Source organism: Ammospiza caudacuta, chromosome 15, assembly GCF_027887145.1.
Source record: "Ammospiza caudacuta isolate bAmmCau1 chromosome 15, bAmmCau1.pri, whole genome shotgun sequence".
In the NCBI taxonomy this organism is placed as follows: domain Eukaryota; kingdom Metazoa; phylum Chordata; class Aves; order Passeriformes; family Passerellidae; genus Ammospiza; species Ammospiza caudacuta.
In genome coordinates this window covers 10,996,355-11,018,469 of record NC_080607.1, presented here as the reverse complement: position 1 = coordinate 11,018,469, position 22,115 = coordinate 10,996,355, and the positions used below count along the sequence as shown (strand labels likewise).

Here is a 22,115-nt window from a genome sequence, read left to right as displayed (position 1 = left end):
ACAGCCTGGCTCCTTGGGCTGCACAGCTTCCCAGAGTGTCCTTTGTGCTGGTGTTTTCCTTGTTGGGCAGGCAGCGTGCAGTCCCGCACGGCAGCGCTGATTTACATTGCACCCTTGGGGATGCTCTCACCTCATTCTGACATTTTTCCTCTAAGATTGCTTTGGTTTTATCCCTCTCCCAGCTAAAGGTAGACAGCCAGCCTGCAGGGCAGCTTCTTGCTCTTCCCTGAGTAGCAAAGGTGGCACCCACAGCAGGGGCTGCCAGCCAGCACAAGCCCATCCTTCCCCTGGGACTTTGCTCTCTGCATCCCACTCTGTGGCACAGAACTAAAAAGTTCACAGTTCACTGCTGAGCAACTGCAAGGTCAAAAGCAGCAGAGCCAAACCTCCAGTTGTCCAGAGTGGTAATGGCATCACCATCGATCCTGGGCTACGCAGGACAGCACAGGATGAGGCAGATGGATACAACAACCTCACCAAAACAAACCTGTGAGTAAAGCAGGGGCCACTAAAGGCTGATTGTGGCTGCAGCTGAGTCAGTCAAGGCTGTGACACCACCCATCTCACAGGGTGAGCCATGCCAGCAGCTCTGACATCTGCCCATCACCTTGGGGTGAATGGTGGAGAAAGCAGCAGGACAAGAGATGAGCCTGGAGCAGCCTGGAGCACTGTTCTGGAGCCATGTCCTTGCCTCATCTCTCCCTCTTCCTGCTTCCTCCTGCCCTCAGTTTGTCAGAAGCTGTGCATTGCCCATTTGGATGCTCATTGGGTACATGTGAGAACTGAGGTTGAGAGTTGGATTGCTTTGATTTTAGCCAGAGACTACAGAGTAGGTGAGAGTCTCCAAAAGAAAAGGGAAAAACCCTAAGGAAAAAAAAAAAGGGAAGAAAAGCACATTCTTACAAATTTCCAGCAGCTTTTATTGTGAGCATAGGCATCAGCTAGAAGTTAGGGTGCATTATTGTAAAATGTCAGCTTTTACTTAAGAGCAGGAAGACTGAGTACAGCCATGCCTTTTTATCCTAATAGATAAGGCTAAGATTTCAGGCAAACTTTTTGGCATCGTGGGACTGCCACCTCTTTTCCCACCTGCAAAAGAAACACAGTCTGTAGAAAAACTGAAACTGCATTTTTTTACTTAAAATGAGTTTTGATGGAAAATGTTTGAGTAGTCCTTGCAGGGGATGGTGTTAGATGAGAAAGTCACTGCAAGGACACACAAGTGTGTGCAGAAAAGGATGGGCTTTGTGGTAGATGCTCTGGGGGGCTTGTTTCCAGGACCACACACAGGACTGGGAGCTTTGAGCAAGACGAGACATTTCTTAATTTAGAAGTACATACACTGAGCTCTTTGCTTTCCAAAGGACTGGGCTGTTGCCATTGTTCTTTGTTGTCTGCCCTGTAATGGTACTGCCCACTTTCTGCCAAGAAAATGCCTGGGTGACTGGGGTAGCACTTGCATTCTTACCAGACTTGGCCTCCAAACCCTGTGCTCCAAGTGTTAGTGTGGAGCTATAACCTTCTGGATCCCTTTCAAATGTCAGCTGGAGTAAAGGGAAAACTGCAGCCTTGGCCAGACCAGCCCAGCAGTCTCCTGAGTCTGTGCCCTTCTCCCTCCCTGGCAGCTCGTGGAGACAGACAGGGCATTGTGGTGAATCCCTTGCTACTGCTTTTGGGTGAGCAGCAGCAATGTGTGACTCAAAACAGCTGGAGGGAGATGAGTTCTGCCAGGCAATGCACCTCAGGAAACCAGGTGGGCTTCTTGGGGCTGAACTGAAACTGAGCTGAGTCAGGAGGCTGCACCAGGTCGGTTTAGGGATGCACAGAGCATTGGGTGTGTTTTGCTCTGCTGAGGTCCACTCCCCTTCATCTGTGCCACAGTATTGTCATCAGGGTGTTTCCTGTGCTGCTTGCTGCTGTTGTTGGTGCTTTTATCTCTTCCTCTGATCCTCTGGGTATCTTTCACAGCAATCACCACGTTTTTGGCCACACACAGATTCTGGCTGGAGGTGGTGATGGCAGCAGAGGTGGAAAAGGTCCAAGTGTGCAGGGTGGTGCCGGGGTGGGAGGGGAGGCTGATGCTTTTCACCTGGCACTGGGTGGCTCTGGCTCCCATCTGTCATGGGAGAGCTGCAGGAATGCAGAGATGCAGCTTCTGTGCCTGCCTGGTGCTAAGTGAGACAGTGAGTTGGGAAAGTGCTCCTGGCTCACATCACTCACTTTGCATGCAACCTGAAACAAAAACTCGCCCAGCTCGACTGGGGGCTGGATCCATTCCTTGGCAAACACCCTTTGTGCTCCCCAGCTGAGTTGCGAGGACCTGAGTGTCTTAGGGCAGGGATGGAGCAAATCTTTCACTCTCTCAGCAAAGCTATTAGCACTAATGAGCCCTGTCCCAGGCAGCACTGTGCACATTCCTGTGTGCTCACACACCTTCCCTCCACTCTGGTGGGGCCAGGCAGGAGCTCAGGCCCACAGGATGACTGCAACCTTGATTGTTTGGTTTCAGCCACCCAGCGGGGTCTGCAAGGCTGCTGGGACACCAGGAGGTGATGCCAGCTACAGGGACATTCCTCAATCTATGTGGTACCAAGAGCATCCAAAATTTCCTTTTCTCTGTAGTGACCTCGAGCTCCCTGAGAACTCTCAGGGTGTGTGGGAGACAGCAGGGTGCTACAAAGCTGTGTGTTTTAAATGGGGTACTGCCTTTGCACCTTCCCCCTTAAATCCAGGTGCTGCCACCAGCCAGCTCTGCACTTCACCCCCAAATACAGTCAGCACTCAGGGGCAGATGAGCTGAAATACTCCTGGGATTTACTCCATGGGAGGCAGAGGAGCAAGAAGCACTCCAGAACAACGCAGAGCTGGGATTTTCTTGGGAGGCACAAAGGTTTTTCTTGGGAGGCACAAAGGATTTTCTTGGGAGGCACTTTCACCGTGCTACACCTGGTGGGATCGCTCAGGCTGCAGGGGTGTGATGGTGTCTCTGGCCATCCTGGTGGGGAGGATGAAGGGTGGGATGCAGGTGGGACCCCTGGGCGAGCAGCAGGCAGGAGGGAGCGCCCGGCGGCAGAAAGCCCAGCGCTGAGCATCGCGGGGAGGATGCTCGGGCACACGCAGCTGCCGGGGGATGGGGTTACAAGCCCAAGCTAAACAAAGATCGCTGCGAAAAGGAAACGGATCCCTGCTGCCGACTGTAAGGTGGGAGCCGAGCGGGAGCCGCTTGACATCATCGGGCAGAGCATTGGATTACAGCAGGCAGGGACTGACTCCGGGGAGGAGAACACGCCCCTTGGCCCCGCAAGTGCAACTTCATTTAGCAGCTCCCGGCAGAAGGAAACTGCGAGTCTGGAACAGGCTGCGAGGCTCCCGGCCGGCTTGGCAGGAGGGCAGAGAGGGCAGAGAGGGCAGGAGGGTGGGATCCAGCCGCGATCCCCTCATCCATCCATCCATCCATCCATCCATCCCCTCCTCGGCGTTGCGACCGCGGGCTGGCAGCGCCGGGAGCCGGGGCTGTAAGTGGGGCTGTGCTGGGGCGGGGGGTGACAGGGACACCTGTCCTGGAGGGCAGCCAGGAGCAATTCTGGCCGTGCCACCAGCGCGGTTTGTTGGGAGATTCGGTGAACTTTTACCCAGCCGACCGCGAGCAGCGAGGGGTTTGGAGCCGGCAAACCGTGGGCTCAAACAGCAGCGCTGCATCCCGGGTTTTGTGCTGCTGGGAGGGAGAAGCCGCTCGCAGGCTGATGGAAGGGAGGCGGCGGCTGCTCCGCTCGGAAATAACGCGGTTCTGCCAAGGGGTAGCGGGGAGAGAAGGCTCAGAGCACGGAAATCACAGAGCACCGTGGATGACTGACCCCCGTGGGGATTTCTGGCCTCATTTCCTACATGTGTCCGCTTGTTGTGAGCGGTTTGCCGGAGGGAATCCCTTCCAGCACGGGAGCTGCTCTGTGCTCGCATGGGAGCGGGACAGGCACCCGGGTCCGTGCTGGGAGAGAATCAGGGAATCACCCCTCGGGATGTCAGGGAATCCATCCCTCGGGATGTCAGGGAATCCATCCCTCGGGATATCAGGGAATCATCCCTCGGGATGTCAGGGAATCCATCCCTGGGGATGTCAGGAGCCGGGGGCTGCCCGGACTCCCCTCGCAATTGCGGAGCTTTGGGAGCGTGGCAGCAGGAGCAGGCTCGGAGACTTGCCGGCATCCGGCTTTCCAAGCAAATGTTTGAAAAGGCAAAGACTCGGGATAAAAAAAGAACTGCTGTGTGGTGGTATTCTCAAGAGGCTTTGCAAATTCCTCCACCTCGGAGCTGTGTGTCTTTCCTCCCTCTGGATTCCCCATAGCAGCTGGTGGCGAGCCGTGGTGGGGAGCTTTCACATGCATGCAATGCCTCGGCCCCAAAGGCGTGTTTGGGAAATTTCCCACTGCTTGGAAGGGGTGAATGGTTCTGCAGACCAAGAGCCAAGCATAGCTGTGAACGCAGAGGCAATGCCCTGGGTGGCCGTGCTGGTGACTCAAATGGGAGGAGGACACGCTGGGGTCAATGAGCACAGACAGCCACAGCAGGGATGCTGCTGCCATGCAAGGGTGAAGGGACATTTGTGGGGTGGGTATGGCTTGATTGGGTGGCTGAGACTCTCCCATGGTGACAGCCCCTGCAGCTCTGGGCTGTTTGCTCAGCGTGCCTGGCTTGGTTGGCGTGGGGCAGTGCTTGGCTTCAGAGACTCTTGGCTGGAAGGAACCACCCTGCTAATGTGTGGCCACCCTGCTGAGAAATTGCCACCTTTCAGCTCTTGTGAGCAATGGTGTTTCAGAAGGAAGGATCCATGAAGAGATCCTCAATGGCTTTTATTATTTTGTAATGCAGATGCAGGTTAAATGGCTGTTTATAATCATGGATATACCATTAGATCTTAATATACCTTGGGCACAGAACACAGCATTGAGTCCTTCAGACAGAGTTCCATGGGGATGTGAGCACCCCATGCCCTTGTTTTGGGGGACAATTTCCACAGAGTGTAGACTCAGATGCCTTAGAGAACTGGAGAGCATTGGCTACAGCACATGGGCACCTTGGCCATGAAGAGATGAAACCCAGGAATGTTCACAGCTGTGCATCCTCCAACCACCTGGCACTTCTGTACCAAGGCTGGTTCTGAGGGGTGTACAGGCTCATGAGGAGCTAGGATGGGGAGTTTTGCTTTTTCCTCTCATTCCAAAGAAAAATCAACGTAATTTTGATCCCACTCGGAGGAATACCCACAGGCACACAACCTTGCCACCCAAAATAACCATGGAAGACGTTTTCCAAGCTGCTAACATTTCCTGATCTCCCACATTTCAGAGCCAGTTCCTGCAGCACACTACTGTGCATTAATGCCTCCAGCCTGTCTGGGCACCCAAGCACAGCATCATTCCTGTTTTACATGGGTCTCGCACAAAGCAGATCCTTTCCCTGCGCTCACACAGGTCTGTGGCAGAATGGGGGATGAATCTACAAAGCCAAAAGGAACAGCAGAAGGTTCAACCTGGTTTTTTGTTTGCCTGTGTCACCCTGTTCTGATTGCTCCCATTTTAACATTCCATTTGTTTCTCCACACCATTTTTCTTTAATGTCACCAAAGCTGTTTATATGGACTGAACTGGAAAATAAGTTTTCCATCACAACACCCATTTCAGAGAGGATGAGAGGGGAAAAAGCCCATTGCTTCTAGTTGTCTTTTGCTTAGAACTAGAATAAGACAAGTCATAAGGGAAGCTGCTCCCCAGGCTTGCCAGCAGCCAGGGAGAAGGGAAGGTTCATGTCCCAAGCTCCTCATGGTGGCAGTTAGAGAGGCTGAGGTCGCTCCTGCCTGGAACCTGCAGCACAAGCAGGAAGAGCAGCAGTTGGACTATGAACTGCCCTGGGCCCTGCTTCAAAACTCTCACTCTCTTTGAGCCCAAGGCAATGTGTACTTTACACCACTCATTTCTGGTTTCCACAGTGAGCTCCCCAGCACTTCCCCTCCCAGGAGAGCCCTCTGTGCCAGGTGCTCTCTGCACAGCTCCTCCCTGCAGGCGCAGTGCTGGTCGCAAGCCCTGCTGGGGAACTCCCTGGCGGCACCAAAATGCCATTTCTGTTGATATTTGCAGTGATGTCATAAGCCAAACATGTCCCCACCACAGCGTCACCAACTTTACTGGAGTTACTGTTCCCACAAAGTGTAATTAATCTGTGGTGCTCATTGCCATGAGATACCGGTGGAGCAAAGAGCTCTGAAGGCATTTTAATGGACATCAGGTAGTTATCTCAGTAACAAAACAATCCTGGCTGTGATTAAGAGGACATTGCACTGTAAGGATTGTAACACCTCCTGGTTCAGAGTCATTAGTGACTTATGGAAGGCATTCCATTACAATTAGAGGTTTTCTTGTGTGTCTGAGGCTGGGGATGCCAGCTGCTGCTGGAGACACTAAATGAGGCAGTCTGGCTGCTGTGGGAGGGCCAGGCTGCTGCCCTGCTCAGCCCTGCATGCAGCCTGGTGTTTACCCAGCAGCCAGGAGACACAAGGACAACCTTCTCAACCTTCCCTCTGCTGCTGTCACCTTGCTGGGAACCCAGGAAGGGTTTCCTCCCTGGATCAAAGCAGCACCACAACAGCTGTCGTGTAGAATAGTCTTGGATTCTGCCAAAAAACCATTCTGGGGTGGGTTTTTTTGGAGCGTGCATTCATTTTGAATGCTGAGACAACTGAGGTTGTTCCATGTGTTTGCTCCTTTTGGGTAACAGCTGATTGCCGTGGAGGGAATCTGAACCTCAAACATGTGAAACGTGCACATCGAATAGGATGAGAGAAAATGGTCTTAAGTTACACCAGGGAAAGTTTAGGTTGAATATTAGGAAAAAATTTCTTCACCAAAAGGGCTGTCAAATACTGAAATAGGGTGCCCACGGAAGCAGTAGAGTCACTGTTCCTGGAGATATTAAAAAGATTGTGGATATTAAAAAGATGTAGGGACATGCCTTAGTGGTAGACTTGATGACCTTAAATATCTTTTTCAATCTAAATTATTCTATAATTCTATGCTGATTCCCTTGTAATTCATCCTGATGGGCTATGGATGCCATCTAGCCCATGATCCTTTCCACTAGAGTCTCAAAATAATCCACGGTACCTTGATGTGTTCCAGGACTAAACTACAAAACAACGTGTTCTTTAACAATTCCCTGTAGCCCATCCTTAGGTGGCACCAATCCATGTGCCACCATAAAGTTCCAAACAGCCTGGCCTTTGTGCTGAGGGGCCCATGGAGCTCTGCCCATCACCCTGGGAGCAGCAGGACCAGGTGAGGCAGAAGGGGATGAGCCTTTGGGGATGGAGCTGCAAATCTGCCCAAGCAAGGGCTGTGAGGAGGAACACCTAGGTAGAGCCAGGCCTGCAGGGTTGGAAAGCCAACACCAGCTGCTAAAGAGTTTTTGTCTCCAAAATCAGCTGTTTTTGAGAGAGAAAATGGGAGTTTCCCATCGTGTCCCATCACAAACAGTGCTGCTCAGTGCTAACTTCTACTTGAGAGCATCATTGCTGCTCCAGTTTACTTTAAGCCTCTCTTGGCAGGGGCCCACATGTTTGGAGATATTTTGCAACACTGCTGAAGTGCAGGAGGTTTAACTGTTTGGGCAGTGGAACACACAAGCCAGGGCAGGAAGGCAAAGGAGGAAAATAAAGGCTTGTGGGTTTCCAAAGCTGTGTTTCTTCCTTCCTGCTTTTGTTTGGTTGTGTGGTCTCCAAAAAGGGCAGTGCATATTCCCAGAGTTGTGGGAATGCTGTTTCTTTTCCGGTCCAGGGTTTCCAGTAAGCACTTTGCTATAAATGGGGTTAAGACTAACAAAAGTTTATTGTTAAATCCCTGTGTCTTTGTTTAGCTCCTGTCATGATCATAATTAGCATTTTCCACTTCTGCAAGCCTGTCATCTGCAGAGCTGAAAGTGCTTTAAAATATTTGAAGCATCTAACAGGGGGAGGGAGTATTAATAGCTCCATTTAACAGATGGGCAAACTGACACATAAAAGCAGCAAGTGCCCTGTCCTTGAAGCAGGGCCAGAGCCAGCAAGTAGTCAGCTCCAACTACAAAGTTTTGAAAGTGGGTCAAAAAAATAAAGAGAAAGGCTGTGGATCTGTCCCAGTTTGGAAAATGATGGGAAATAGTTCCAGTCTCAGTGGTGCTCAGCCCAGATGGACCAGACAGATGAACTGCTGGATGAGCTACTGCTTATATGGTTAAGTGGCTCATCTCTTGATTTCTGTTCTGCTAACATTTCTGCTCTGCTAACATTTCTGCTTTGTCCCTGGGACAAAGGGAAAAACACAGTCCGTGATGTTCCAAAATAGTCAGAAAGCTGAAACAGCTGCTAAAATAAGCAAGTGTCCTGTTGGCTGGGCTCTGCAGGTCAGGGATTGCAAAGCACCCACAGATGTTGAGGCCACAGAGGAAATGTCTGAGCAGGGCCTGGGGACAGCAGGAGGAGCTCAGCTGTGCACAAACAGCAGGGACCCAAAGGGCTGGACACAGACCCAGCAGAGCGACCAGAACCAGATTAAACTTCCCCTTTCATCTCAGAGGAGCTGATATGGGAGTTTCACTTCTTTAAAGAGCTGCAAACCAATATTCATTCATGGTCTGGAGGCAGCTGCAGTGCAGGTCAGGACAGGAGCTGTGCCAGTGCTCCCAGCACCTGTGGGAGGGCGAGGAAAGCAGCAAAAGCAAAGAGGATTTCTCTGTGCTGGACTTTCCATGGGCTTTGACACAACAGTCCAAGTCCATTAGCTCAAACCCTCCTGAGGAGGTGCCATTTGAACACAACATCCCAGAGCCCCTGGGCTGCTGTGCCCCCCAAGCCAGGCTCCATCTGAGCCTGCTGGGCAGAGCCCTGGCACCCCTGTGCTGCTCACACAGCAGCTGAGCTTTGTGCTTCCCAAAACAAGCACACATCATGTTTTCTTACTTTTTTTTCCCTCCTTCTTTCCCAGAAGCTGTTGTCCTGCTGTGCATGAAGCGTGTTTGAAGTCATGTCCAGAAGGAAAGTCCTCTAAATCAGGTAGGGACTCACACTATGGCTCATAAAGCTTTTATTCACAGGGAAATATGGCAAACAGAAATGGGTTTTTTCCTTCCTGTAGCATTGAGTCACTTGACCTCCCCTCTGTATTCTGAATTACTAGATGCTAGAAAGCTGCTAAGAGGAAAAAATTACCAACAATTCTGCTGTAATTATTTTCCTGCTGTATTATCCACGTGTCCTTGTACCAAGCCACGTTGCAGCTGTGACTGCAGGCAGCCACAGTGCCAGTTGTGCTCCATGGCCTCTCCCTGCCAGTGCAGTGCAAATCCTGGCAAAGGCTGCCCAGATGCTTTGCAGGGCAATGTTGTTTGGATGTGAGTTCTGTTCTGTGTGTGAAGTTAGCCCAGCAAATCCAGGGAACCCCCAAAGCTGAACCTTTCCCAGCTCCTGCAGAAATGGCAAATCCTCTCTGTGGTTTCACCCGTGGCTCCTGCACTCAGAGCATCCCCACTGTCCTCAGATATGGCACTGCTTTCCTTGTCCTCTGCTGGCCTTTGCACAGAGCTGCCAGGGCTGTTTTGGGTGGGCTCTGCAGTGCAGGAGCTCAGGACTGTGGTGCACACAGAGATCCCTCCTCTTGCCGGTGTCTCAGTTCATCTCTCCATCCAGCACTTCCCAAATGTGCTGCACACACCCTGTGTCCGCCAGGCTGCACATGAAATACCTGGCAATTGATTTTGTTGGGAGCTTTCCCTTTCCTGAGGCTGGCAGTGATCACTGAGCACCCCCAGGGCAGTGCTGCAGGCTCATCTCCAGCAGCACTTCGGCTCAGGTTTGGATGTCACATCCCTGGGGACTCAGGCAGAAAGGTTCACCCTGCCTGCAGGGAGGGTCAGGAGCTGCTGGCACCTGGCACAGCTGTAAGGGAACTGAAATCCATCACAGAAATCTTCAGCAAAGGAGGGTGCAGGCCTGCAGAGCTTCCCCTGCCCAGACAGGGCTCCCAGCAGGGCAGCACTGCCAGAGGGGCTCCTGATTCTGTTGGGTGACAGAAGCCATGGGGCCACCTGGAGCCTCAGCCACCCCTCAGTGCCAGCCTGCTCTGAACCCCAGCACTCCCCTTTTCTGGGGGAGTAGCCCCAAAGCCAGATCTCCCCCATCCCCCTGCCACAGCCAGCACTGCCCCAGGGTGGGGGTCCCTGCAGTGGAGCAGCTACACAGGGCAGCCAAGCCCAGGGAGCAGAGCTGAGCCTGGCTTTGCTAACCAGCTTCATTCTGTGCTGACAGACACTCTTAGGAGGTGCCCTGGTTATTTTTAGGCACCTGGGAGCTGCCAGGGCACCCCAGGAGGCTCCACAGCCTTTCTGTCAGCCCCTTGCACTGCTCTGAGTCAGGAGGGCTCTCTGGATGCTGGATGCAGATTCCTGTGGGATTGTGCAAGCCCCACCGAGGCTGTCTCAGCTCCAGGCACCCTGAGCTGAGCAGAGCTTCCCCAGCCAAAGCTGCCCAGTCACAGCCCTCACAGCTCCTCCCCAGTCCTGCAAGCCCTGCTTTCCCACAGCAGCAGATCACAATGAGCTGGACTCTGCTTCATTTTGGGCAGAAAAATAAGGATTTATCCTTGTTTGCCTCTGTACTTGCAGAGAGGTCTCCCTCAACCCAGAAACAGAGCTACACCACCAAAGGCTGCTGTGGCTTTGCCTTCCTCTCACATGTGCCAGAAAACAGCCCCAGCTGCATCTCCTCAGCGCTTGTCTGACTCCTCCTTACCCTGCAAGGTCTTGGGGAGCTCGTGCTGGGGTTGAGCATCCCTGGGCCAGGAATTCAGGTGGGGCTTTAGAGGGTGATGCTCACGCAGAGGTTGGTGCCTCTGAGCTGTGGGACTGCTGGGGATTCTCCAGCCTTTGAGGTGGAATCCAACTGTTCATTTCCTTCATGAGCAGTCTGGAGGAGGGCAGGAGCCCAAGCCTGAAGGGGATCCCCATTGCACAGGAGTTCAGCCCAGGGCCTGGGTGTGACAGGGTGATATCACAGGGGGATATATATATATGTATATATACCTGGGACCTGCCTGCCACAGCAGCTGGGGGGCTTCTGCAGCTGAAGGGCCACTGGCCTGTGGCTTGTCTGCTTTGTAGCTTCAGGCACCAGCAGATCTTCCACATAGATTTTTGTGTAAAAATACGTTGACACATAAATGCAAATAAGTAAGAAATTGTGAGAAAATAAAAGTAATGGAGAAGGGACTCAAAGCCTCAGACTCCTTAGAGCTTTGAGAGGGGACAGAGGGTGCTGTGGGTGTTCATGGCTGCTCTGGGTGAGGATTTGGCTCTCTTCTCTCTGCCATGCAAAAGCCACAGCTGTGTCCATCCAGTACAAGCCTGCCTTGGGGGTGAAAATGGAGAAAGGTGCCAGCCTGCCATGTCCTGAAGGCCTGCAGGGGCTCAGGGTGCCTTATCCCCACTGTCACCCATCCCTCAGAGCCATGGGTGTCTTTTGGAGGGAGCTAAACCAGAGTGCCCACATTCATTAGCACCTTGAGGCAGAGAGATGGGAAAAACAAGCTCGACCTGGGAACAAAACAAAAATACAACTGCTGTCAGGGCAACTGTCTCCAGATGCACAAAGAGACCAATTATTTCCATTAATCAACTTAGCTAGAAGCTGCAGAAGAGGCTTGAGCTGTAGTGAGGGGAGGGAGGAGCAGAGGGGCTCCATCCAACAGTGATTCTTCCCATGGTGGAGGATTTTTGGAACAGATCCTCAGCCCCTGTGCCTTGGGGGGACTGACAGAGGGGTGGTGCCTCCTGCAGGCATGGGGGTGGCCAGGGCTGGGCACTGGGCTGCCGGATGGATGGATGGATGGATGGATGGATGGATGGATGGATGGATGGATGGATGGACGGACAAGCAGGCAGTTCTCTCCCACACCCTGATGCTAACAGGAGTCCACTGGGGCTGAGCATTGCCCTGCTGCCTCCCCGAAGCTCCCCCTGTCCCCTGGGGATCAGAGCAGAGCACACAAGGGCTCGCCCTGCCCCATTCCAAGGCTCAGCTGGGAGTTTGAAATCTGGCTGCAGCATTTCTTACATCAGTGGGGAGCCAGGCAGTGGCTGCGGGGATGTGGGACAGCAGGAGGTGCCTTGGGACAGCGAGGGCTCTGCAGTGGGGGGCTCTGCTGAAGGCCAGGAGGGAGGGGAAGGAGTCTGGGGAGCTTGGCAGAGCTAAATACAAAGTTTGTGAAGTCACAGAGGAGTCAGTCTAAGCGTAAACTTAAACACGGGGCTTAGCAATTGGTTATCAGTTCTACAGGCATGAAATGATCTTTATACTGTAAAACCAGGCCAAATGAAAAGAAGTAATCTATTTGTGGACACTGAACCTCAGCTGTATCTGCTCTCCTCCTGAAGGAATTAAAATTTTCCAGCAAGTCCTAGAGAATGCTGGAAGCTCTGTTCCTGCAAAGCCATTGCAGGGGCTGGAGCAGCTGTGATGTCTGTCCTGGCTGAATTTATCATTTCTAGTGTAAGAGCCTGAGGGTGCAGAGTTATTACAAGGAATCCCACAGCAAAAACCTTCCATAAATACAGATGTGCTGGATGTCTCTTCAGCACTGAAGTCTGGTGAGGTTTTTCTGTGCTATTCCTGCCTGGGCAGAAGCTGCTCAGCACAGGAGATGGACGTGTCCTGGGACGAGATCAGGCTGCTGCCCTGCTCCTGTTTCCTCAGCAAACCAGCACAGTCAGAGCTCAGGAGTTTGGAGCACGCCAGTTCTGGCCAGTGAGACCCCTCAGCACCAGCACACAGGGCAAAGAGGAAAGCAGGGCAGCTCTGGTGCAGACCCTGTGCCCAGCCTCACACAGCTTGTTGCAGCCAGGCTGGGCTCCCAACAGCACCATCTTCATCCTCAGCTGCATTTCAGCTCAGTTTCTGGCCATGGATCTGAGCTGTGGTGCATAGGGATCATGAGACATAAAGCACAGTCACAAAATACCTCAATAAGCCCAAAAACCCCAATAACCCCATTACAGAGCCCTGGCTGGAAATACCCCAATAGCCCCATTACAGAACCCTTCCTCTCTGATCCACACCCCCTCATGCATGTTCCCAGACAAGGCCCAGTGGAAAATTTGCTGAAATTCCATCTGGATCTTGTCAGACAGTTGGTGGAAACCCCCTGACCTCAAGTGCTGCCTTCAGCCCTGCAGGATATTTTTTTCTGCTCGCTGGATGTGACTGTCCCAGCAGGAAACCTCAGAGCAAACCCCCAGGGAGCACAGAAATCCCGGTGCTTCCTTCTCTGTGCTCTACCAGGCCCCCCTCTTCGGTAAACCATCCTGCACTGTAAATATTTTAAAAGCCCAGCAGGGCTGGTGAGTGTTTTGCTGTTGTTATGGATCCGGCCCCAGCAGGAGAGGTCTAAGAATAGTCCCTGCACCGTGGAATGAAAGGGCAAGGGGCACCATGAGCAGAGCTGCAAGGAGGCTGCCCCACTCCATGCCTCGCTGGTGGGATGTGATGCTTGAGCAGAAAAAGGGGTCAGATCTCCATTCCCAAGCAGAAATTTGGAATTTTACCCCAGATTTTGTTCAGCTTTGGGGCTTTACGACTCCAGGAGTTTGGAGAGTGTTAAATCCACTGATTATAAAATCTGCCCCCACTTTCCCAGGTTTACTGCCCAGGAACCAGCAGGATTGGTGCCAGTGGGAAGAGGTTAAATCCACCAGGCAGGAGGGAGAGCATGTCCTGGGCTGGGCTCTGGGATGTGGGAGCTGCCTCCAAGCAAAACCTGCAGCTCTTGGTCCCAGCTGCCACTGGAATGGGCAGCACGAGGCCAAAGCTGGGCTGCAGCCCCCTGGGAAGGGCTCCTGAAGCTGGGAACTGCCTGAGGGTGTCCCTGTCCTGCCTCAGGTGTCCCAGGGACAGCACAGCACGGAGGGCAGGGCTGTGCTCTGGATGTGCCAGCAGGGGCCTGAGCTGCCCCAGGGCTCTGGAGTGTGCAGAGAACAAGGTGAGAAAGGTGAGAGGGGCCGAGCAGGAGGCACAAAGCAGGCAGGGGGAATGGCTGAGTTCAGCCCAGCCTGCTGATAGCCAGCACCCAAAAATAGCCCTTCCTGGCAATAAGGAGGTTAACCTAGACAAGGATTGTGTGAAAGGGTTTCCTTGTGACTGTAGCATCCACCCAGCCCCAGGGATCAGCCCTGGGCACTGCTGGGGTGGCAGCGCTTGGGCAGAGCCCTGGGCTGAGGGTCACCTGCCAGGTGTGCCCAGGTCACCTCTCTGCCACTCTGACCTTGTGTGCAGGAGCTGTTTTGCTGCAGTCCCTGACATCTGTGCTGAGAAGGAGGCAAAGGGGACACAGGAATTAAATACAGGCTTGTGGAACCCAATGGGACATGGAGCTGAGCCAAAAGAAACGCCTCAGTTTATTCCACCAAAAGGCAGAGGAAACATTTAACCCTTTAAACTCTTAGCACCCACCTTCTAAATGGGCAAAAGTCAGCCCCAGAATGGGTAGGGCTGGTTTAGCTGCAGCCCCCAGGGCTGAGCCAGCTGCTGTGTCAGCTGCTGGGTGATCTCCCTGGAAAATGCCAGCAAGCCCAGGTGCAAACCAACAGCAAAACCACTCAGGAAGCCAAGTCCCCACCAGCAAAGCCAAGACTACTACAGCTCAGAATTTTTAGTACTCACATGACACCACAGAAAAATAAGTCCAAACCAAAGAGCTTGGCAGATGCAGGCTCAGGAGCAGAGGCAGCTCTGGGGACACTCCTGGTGGCAGTGGCAGCTTGTGAGGGGCTTCTTCACTTGTGGCCAGCTGCCCCAGGAGAGGCAGCAGCACATCCCCATGGCAGAGGGGACACTGCCTCCCTCCAAGCAGCAAAGATTTGAGGGATGTGCAAGAGGCAGCAGATCCCAGCTTCCCTGCCCCATCCCTGCAGGCTGGCACGCTGTGCTCAGGGCACAGGGGCTGTTCCTGTTACACCAGCAGCAGAGAGGGAAGGGAGGGCAGGAAAGGACCCTCTGAATCACCTCTGTGAAGAGCCCTGGAAACCTTTGCACGTTGTATGTGTGTGCCATGGGATTATTCCTGCAATTTCAGGCCCATCTTCCTGTCCACAGGAGAATGAAAAACCCAAGGTGGGCAGCCAGCAGGTGATGCAGCTCCCTTTGCACCCTGTGCCACCCCGACTGCCCACAGTGACACAGGCTCAGGTGACACTGAATTATGTAGATAAGAGGGAAGGTAGTTCCTTTGCAGCTCCTGAAAGATGTTAAAAGCAGTAACTGAGTGAAAACCCACAGAACTGGGGTTCTGTGCCTGGAATTATGGAAATGCTGTTTGAAAAGTCGGGTTTTCCTATCACAACTGCTCCCATCACCCTCTCAGCCCAACAGCTCCTGGAGGAGGAGGCTGGAATCTCTCTGCAAGGGCTTTGAGAGCCACCCACCTTGAAAATCCCGGGGGAATTGCTCAGATATGAAAGTTTCGCTGTTAAATCTGCCTGTCTCCAGCTCCTTGCACGGAGAGCCGAAGGCAGGAGCCCTCCCAGGCACTGAAATAAATAAATCCCATGCGCCATCTCCCGGCCACCGAGCCGGGAGCCAGAGCTGCACACTGCTGCTTTCCGCCTTTATTCAGGATCCCATCCCTTTCCCGTGTGAGGGGAAATTATTGTATTAAATACTATTATGGCACAGCACTGCCAGTAATAATAAGCCCCGTGTTTAAGATTAAGCTACCGTTGGCAGCTCCATCAAGGGAAAATGCTGCATCCCTGGGCTGGCTCCTGCTCCCCAGCTTGGGCAAACCTGCTGGTCCTCCCACTGGGACCAGGGCAGCAGGACTCTGGAGCAGATCAGCTCTGGAGTGCTTGGAGATGGACCTGGGATTGTCTGGATCGTTTCTAGGGAAGCCTCCCCAGTCCCTATGGGCTCTCCCTGGCAGCTGTAGAAATTCAGCAAAGTCTGGGCTGCAGTGACCTCTGAGAGTTTGTCTGGGAATGATGGATGCTTGTCCTGTCCTGTGTAACGGTGTTCACAGGGCTCTTAGGATGAGGGAAGAGACGAGGATCTGACTCCATGTTTCAGAAGGCTGATTTATTATTTTACGATATATATATATTATGTTAAAACTGTACTAAAAGAAGAGAAGAAAGGATTTCATCAGAAGGCTGGCTAAGAATAGAAAAAGAATGATAACAAAGGCTTGTGTCTGACTAAGACAGTCTGGACAGCTGTGCTGTGATTGGCCATTAATTACAAACATCCAACACGGGCCAATCGCAGATGCACCTGTTGCATTCCACAGCAGCAGATACCATTGTTTACATTTTGTTCCTGAGGCCTCTCAGCTTCTCAGGAGAAAAAATCCTAAGGAAAGGATTTTTCATAAAACATGTCTGTGACAGTCCTGGGGGAAGGCACTTTGCTCACTGAGCTCATCCAGAGTAGGTGCCTTGTCCCAGGGATGGAAGGAGGGAAGATGAGGAAAAACATCTGGGGCATCTTTTCATGGGGCAAATGATGCAGCTTTTCCCTGGGTTCATCTAACAGGAGCTAGATGGATGCCAAGTCTGTACAGGAGGCAGGTGGTCACAAGAATTGTTAGCTTTGGGGAAACAGGATCTCCTGCAAGATCTGGGTGGGCCAAGCCCCACATCCCACCAGTGAGCTGGGGCCAGCACTCCCTTAGCTGGCAACCACTCTAGGAGAGGAGTCCCTGGGGCTGCCAAAACATGCTGTATTTCTGTGGGGTTTTGGTTCCTGCACCCTACTCAACTCAGGAACAGAGAGAATCTGACCTCTTTTATCCCAGTTATTGCATCTTCATCTGCATCTCCTTTCTACTGCCTTGACATTAAAGTGAGGAGTGTGACTCCTGTTCAGGCTGGTGCCTGAATGTGCCAACAGATTACCCTGGCAGAGAAATCAATATCAAGCAGGATTTGTAAAGGAGGCTGAGCAAACTCCTCTGTGGGTCATTAACTGCAAGGCACAAAGGCAGTGAACGTGCATTAAATGTGCATGAATTTGTTTTCACTGCACACGAGCGTTTCTAATGGGGCCTGCTCCAGGCACTGCCAGCAATCAGCAGGGCTGGAGGCACATTTCACAGTGATCAGAGGCACAGATAAGACAGCAATTAATTTCTTGATTCCATGCAGTAAAACTAAGTGCCAAACAGGAGCAGAAACTGAGGGCTCCAGGTTTCCTGTGCAGAGGCAGTGTGTGCCAGCTCCGTGCCCAGCAGCCAGGATGCCCACAACACCATCCTGCACTCTGTGTGCTGTGCAAGTGCTGGCAAGGGGAGCCAGCAGCCAGAATGAAAACCCAGCAACTTAAGGATTCCTCAGCTGCACTCAGAGCTGGCTCACAGCAGAGCTGGCATGTGACAAGTGGCTGCTCCGGGCCTTTCTTGGTGCTGTGCACTTGGCACTGGCACAAATCTGGAGTGAAGGGATCCAAATGTCTCACAGGAGGGCTGATTTTCACATGGTAAAGTGTTTATCTCACAGCAGTCCAGCCCAGCGCTTCTTCAGTGCCATCCAACAGCCAGAGGAGGCCAGTACTGCCCCAAGCCCATACCTATAAAATATTCCCTGCTCTCCTGACTTTCCAGTGGGTATCCATCATTTCCCATTACAAATTCAGGTTGGATCACCACCCCCTCCCCCAAGCAGTGAGCCAAATTTGGCCTGAGTTCAAGGCTCCTGTGGCATTTTGAGGAGGAAGCAGGGCTTTCTCTGTAATGCTTTTCCTGTAGGGAAAAGCTGCTGCAAGCGACCTCGTGTGCCCAAAGGAGAAGGCTGGAAACTCCCAGGAGGGACAAACACCCTGTCTGCCTTGGCAGGGGGAAGGCAGAACAAGGCAGGAATCTGGGATGGGGCCCTCCTGCCTGTCAGAACCCAGGACATCCCTCTGGCTGCCCTGGGTGACTCCAAACCCTGGCAAGGGGCTCTGAGACCTTGGCACGGAATCAAAGACACCTGTGCCTTTGATTTTAGCCCATGGAGACAATTACCAACTTTATATGAGGATTTACAAGCCACAAGAGTTTGAATAGAATGATAGTTAATTTGTCACTGAGTGAAAAAGTAGAATTTTGGGGATTTAGAATGAGGGTTCAAGAGGCAAGATGGAGGAATCTGGGCATGTGTAGGGGGATAGAATATAAGAAAATAAAGATAGTGTAGAAAGTAATCTCACCCCTAAGGAGTTGCAGCTGGGCCAATTGTCAAAGATTAGGAGCAGGCCTGACTTTAACAGGCCACAGCTGTACCCAATGAGAAGAAGATGCTATAAAAGAGTGGGGTGGCTGGGTGAGATGGGTACTGGGGTTAGTTGGCTGCTTTGTGAAGAGGAAAGAGTCAGTGCTCTGAGGAGCTGTCCATGAGAAACATCAGGAAGGTATGAAACTTTTGTGATAAGGAGACAACAGTATGGAACCCCTGCAATATGGTGACAACAGGTGTGTTCTGTTCTTCTTGTCCTCTGTCTTCTGCTGTAATGGTGACACTTCTGGATTGGTTTAGAATAGAGACAGACTGTCTAACATAGGTGATAGGTATTGGAAAATTATTGTAAATAAAGTACATGTAGTTCTTAACATTAAAAGCTAGCACCACCCCAAGGGTTTGTCACAAACTGACAGATCTCAGCAGGTCAGAAAAAGAATGGAATAGATGAGAGAAAGCAAAAAACCTTGAAAAGTAAAACTGAGGCATCTCAACATGGAGGGAACCATGCTGAGCATCCTGGCCCTCACAGCTGTGTTTTCTCCACAGCATTTTGCAAGTGAATAGAGATGCAATGGAGGTGGAGTCCAGCACCTACACTGACTTCATCTCCTGTGACCGGGCTGGCCGGAGGAACGCTGTCCATGACATCGAGAGAGAGGCCACCACCATCAGCATGCGCCAGCTGAGCCAGGACATGGGGGAGCTGGCTGTGCAGGGAGCAGGTGAGCTCACACACACACAAAAAATCAATGTTTAAATAGCTCTGCAGTATTTCAAATAACAACAGAAATAACTTTCACACCAGCAGCCACGTCCAAATTCCCCTCTGCAGCCCAGATGTAGCAGAGGCATCACCCTGCTGGCCCTCAGGCTGTGAGGAGCTTCAATCCTCTGTCCAAAGCTCTCATTTCACTAATGAGCAACACAACATAGACTGTCACTGTAGAAGGGAAACTCAGTTTTCCCCCTTACTTGCTTAATTCTCTAGCCTACAACCTGTAACTATAAAAAAACTTTTAATACATTCATTACCCCAGCTGTATTTCTTTTAGCATGGCCATACCAGCATGTGTCCATCCACCCATCCACAGTAAGCACAAATTGGAGCTGCTTTACCAGAGCAGCTCAGGCTCTGCCAGGCTGTCAGGAAAACACTTATGGAGCACTTGAAAGTTGGGCAAGTGCACATCCCTACCTTGAGGCTCCCTCTCTGCATTGTCAGGTGTGTTGAGAAGTGGTTTTACTCCAGGAATGTGGAGGGAGAACCCAATATGCTTAATCATAGAATTATAAAAGTGGTTTGGTTTGGAAGGGACCTTAAAGACCCCCTGCCATGGGCAGGGACACCTTCCACTAGGCCTCCCAGTGCAATCCAGCCTGGCCTTGAACACTCTCATGGATGGGTCAAGTATCTGGGCACAGGAGGGGAGAGATAGATCTTCAGGTGAAAATCTTTTGTCTCTCTGGATGAAATCAGCTGTAGCAATCACTGATGGCTTCAAGTGTCTTCAGCAGGGTGTAACTGTGCTTTCTTCCCAATCCTCCCTTCTGCAGAAAGCCAAAGAGATGCCAGTTCTTCTGACAACGACCCTGGAGCAAGACCAAAGGGGCAGGAAAGCAGCCCCTCCCCATGAGAGCAAAAAGGGTGTGGGATGGGCAGGAGGAGGGCCTTGCTGTGAACATGAAACAAGGATTTGTGGAATCTGTGGACAAAAACCAACCTGGAACAGCAAGTTGTCTGTCAAATGCCTCTGCTGGAACCGTGCTTGTGTAGGGAGACACAAGACACTTGCAAGGACTGGCACCTCCAAAAGACTTCTGCCCCCGTCCCTAATGGTTTAGAGCAACACTGCCATGGTTGTAGTGGTATGAGCCATTCTCAAGATGCCTTAGCTGCAATTTTCTCTTAGGGGAAAAACAGTTTCAGTAATAATAGACACACCAGATTTTTCCTGTCCAAGGTACCTTCCTCCTTTGCAGATTTAGACTATTATTTATTCTGTTTCCATAGGTTAGAAATTTAGATTCTTGGTTTTTCTAAGCCTCACCCTCATCTGGATCTTAGACCTGGCCTCTGGATTGTCCACATGGCCCCTCATCAGGGTGGGCAGTGGGGAAAGGACCCAGCCTGTCCTGCTGCCCTCATGGCAACACCACTCACCTGTGCTGCTGCTGCTTAGCATCAGGAAAGGACCAAAGCACAGCTCTGTGGGGATCAGCCCCACCTGGAGACCCAGCAGCACCAGCCACAGGCATCTTCTTCTTCAGGTTTGAACACTTCAAGATGTTATTAAGGGGAGGGGAGAAACATTTTGCTGGTTTGACTGTTGACATTCAGGCTAAACTTTGCAAGCTGTTAGCTGAGATGATCTCTGGTAGGATCTCACACCCTTCTGTCTTTAAGGAGACATGTTTTGTGTTAAAGATGGTTTGATAAAACTACATAAGTTGTTGGAATAAATGACACAGCCTTCAAGTACTGAAGGTGGTTTCTTTCTGTCTGGATGTTTCTTCTTCCTTTGTTTTGCCTTCAGCTGTGGGGTGGTTTCACAGGGAGACACAGATCTGTGCAAGAAGAATCCCATGGATTTGGGTCTGTGAAACCCTATGGCTTTGCAGCACATGGATGGAGGCAGATGTAGCTGGGCACAGATTATAAAAGTCTGCCCCCACTTTCCCAGGTTTACTGCCCAGGAGCCAGCAGGATTGGTGCCAGTGGGAAGAGGAGATTTCCCTCTGCAGCACAGAACTACAGGAGTGTTGCTGGTGTTCCACTGATCCCAGTGGAGCAGCCTCACTGGGACTGACCCACCAGCACAGGGACAGGGCACAGCTGACCTGGGAAACTCCACTGGTGACAAATCATCTCCCTGACAGCCTGGAGAAGAGCTGAGTGTTACAAGTCTGAGATTTATCAGCCTAAACAAGGCCATAAATCAGCAGAGAAGTGGCTGCCAGGCAGAGGGAGAATTGTCTGTGAGAAGCGATGGCCGTGGGGTGAGCACAGAGGGCTCCACAGCTCCAGCCCCCACAGGAAATGAGGATTTGGCAGCCAGGCTTTGGCAAAGGGCTCCTGGGCTGGCTGGGTGTCACTGCAGAGCCATGGATGGTGGCCAAGAGCCTGCTCCCAATTCCTGTGCCCAGGGGCAAACCAGCAGGGAGCTCCCGGACCTGGCTGACTGCACAGCTGTGGCTTTAAGCCCCATTTCCAGCTCTCCTTACCACAGAACAGTAATTTTGCCTCATGTTGACACATACACAGAGCTGGAAGGCAGAGCAGAAGGACTGAGAACCACACAGACCTCCAACAGTCAAATGTGGGCTAATCTTAGCTCTCCCTGGTCAGAAAATATCTGTTTCAGAATTATATTTAGGCAGAGGAGTAGGGAGCTGTTGGCCAGCTTCTCTCAGGGACTGGGTGAGAGGCATCAGGTTCCCCCTGCAAGTGACAGCCAGCTCAGCCACTGTCACTGCTGAAAGACCAGGGGCACTGTCTTAGTCCAGCCCCATCCTCATCTGCAGAGCTGCTGAGCACAGGGATGCTCCCAGCCGTTTCCAGCTGAACACGGGCATGCCAGAGCTGTCAAAGTCCAACCAAGCACTAAATAACCCAAAAACCTTGGGGCAAACACTCCCCTGCCCACGCTGATGGTGAAGCCCAGCAGCCCAGACTGCCCCTCTTTGGCTCTGAGCATCAACCAACTGTGCAAAACCCAGGAGACAGGAAAGAAAAGTGACTACTTTTGATAAACACCTGGAAAGGTGAGATGTGATGGCATTGCTGCTCCAGCAGTGGCACACAGCCCTTGTGTTACTGAAGGGAAAAGGACAGG

The 22,115-nt window shown here is 52.0% G+C and overlaps 1 protein-coding gene across 4 annotated transcripts; it reads left to right on the top strand.

Annotated features, from left to right (window-relative positions):
* Positions 1-3,299: 3,299 nt before the first annotated feature.
* PKIG (cAMP-dependent protein kinase inhibitor gamma) lies at positions 3,300-20,738 on the top strand. 4 transcript variants are annotated; one of them, XM_058814851.1, is made up of 4 exons: positions 3,300-3,515; positions 9,009-9,076; positions 18,829-19,004; positions 19,837-20,738. In XM_058814851.1, the coding sequence occupies exons 3-4, from the start codon at positions 18,854-18,856 to the stop codon at positions 19,914-19,916; spliced, it is 231 nt and encodes a 76-aa protein (XP_058670834.1). In that variant the 5' UTR covers positions 3,300-3,515; positions 9,009-9,076; positions 18,829-18,853; the 3' UTR covers positions 19,917-20,738. The 4 variants fall into 4 exon arrangements, with proteins under 4 accessions (XP_058670834.1, XP_058670837.1, XP_058670835.1 ...); XM_058814852.1 differs by having other exon boundaries at positions 3,358-3,515; positions 9,012-9,076; XM_058814854.1 differs by lacking the exon at positions 9,009-9,076 and having other exon boundaries at positions 3,339-3,515.
* The last annotated feature ends 1,377 nt before the right edge of the window (positions 20,739-22,115 follow it).

Excerpts from the sequence above, each read along its gene's own strand:
- PKIG (XM_058814851.1), top strand. The coding sequence starts at position 18,854 with ATGGAGGTGGAGTCCAGCACCTACACTGACTTCATCTCCTGTGACCGG. Across the intron at positions 19,005-19,836 it reads GCTGGCTGTGCAGGGAGCAG|AAAGCCAAAGAGATGCCAGT; the intron begins GTGAGCTCACAC and ends TCCCTTCTGCAG.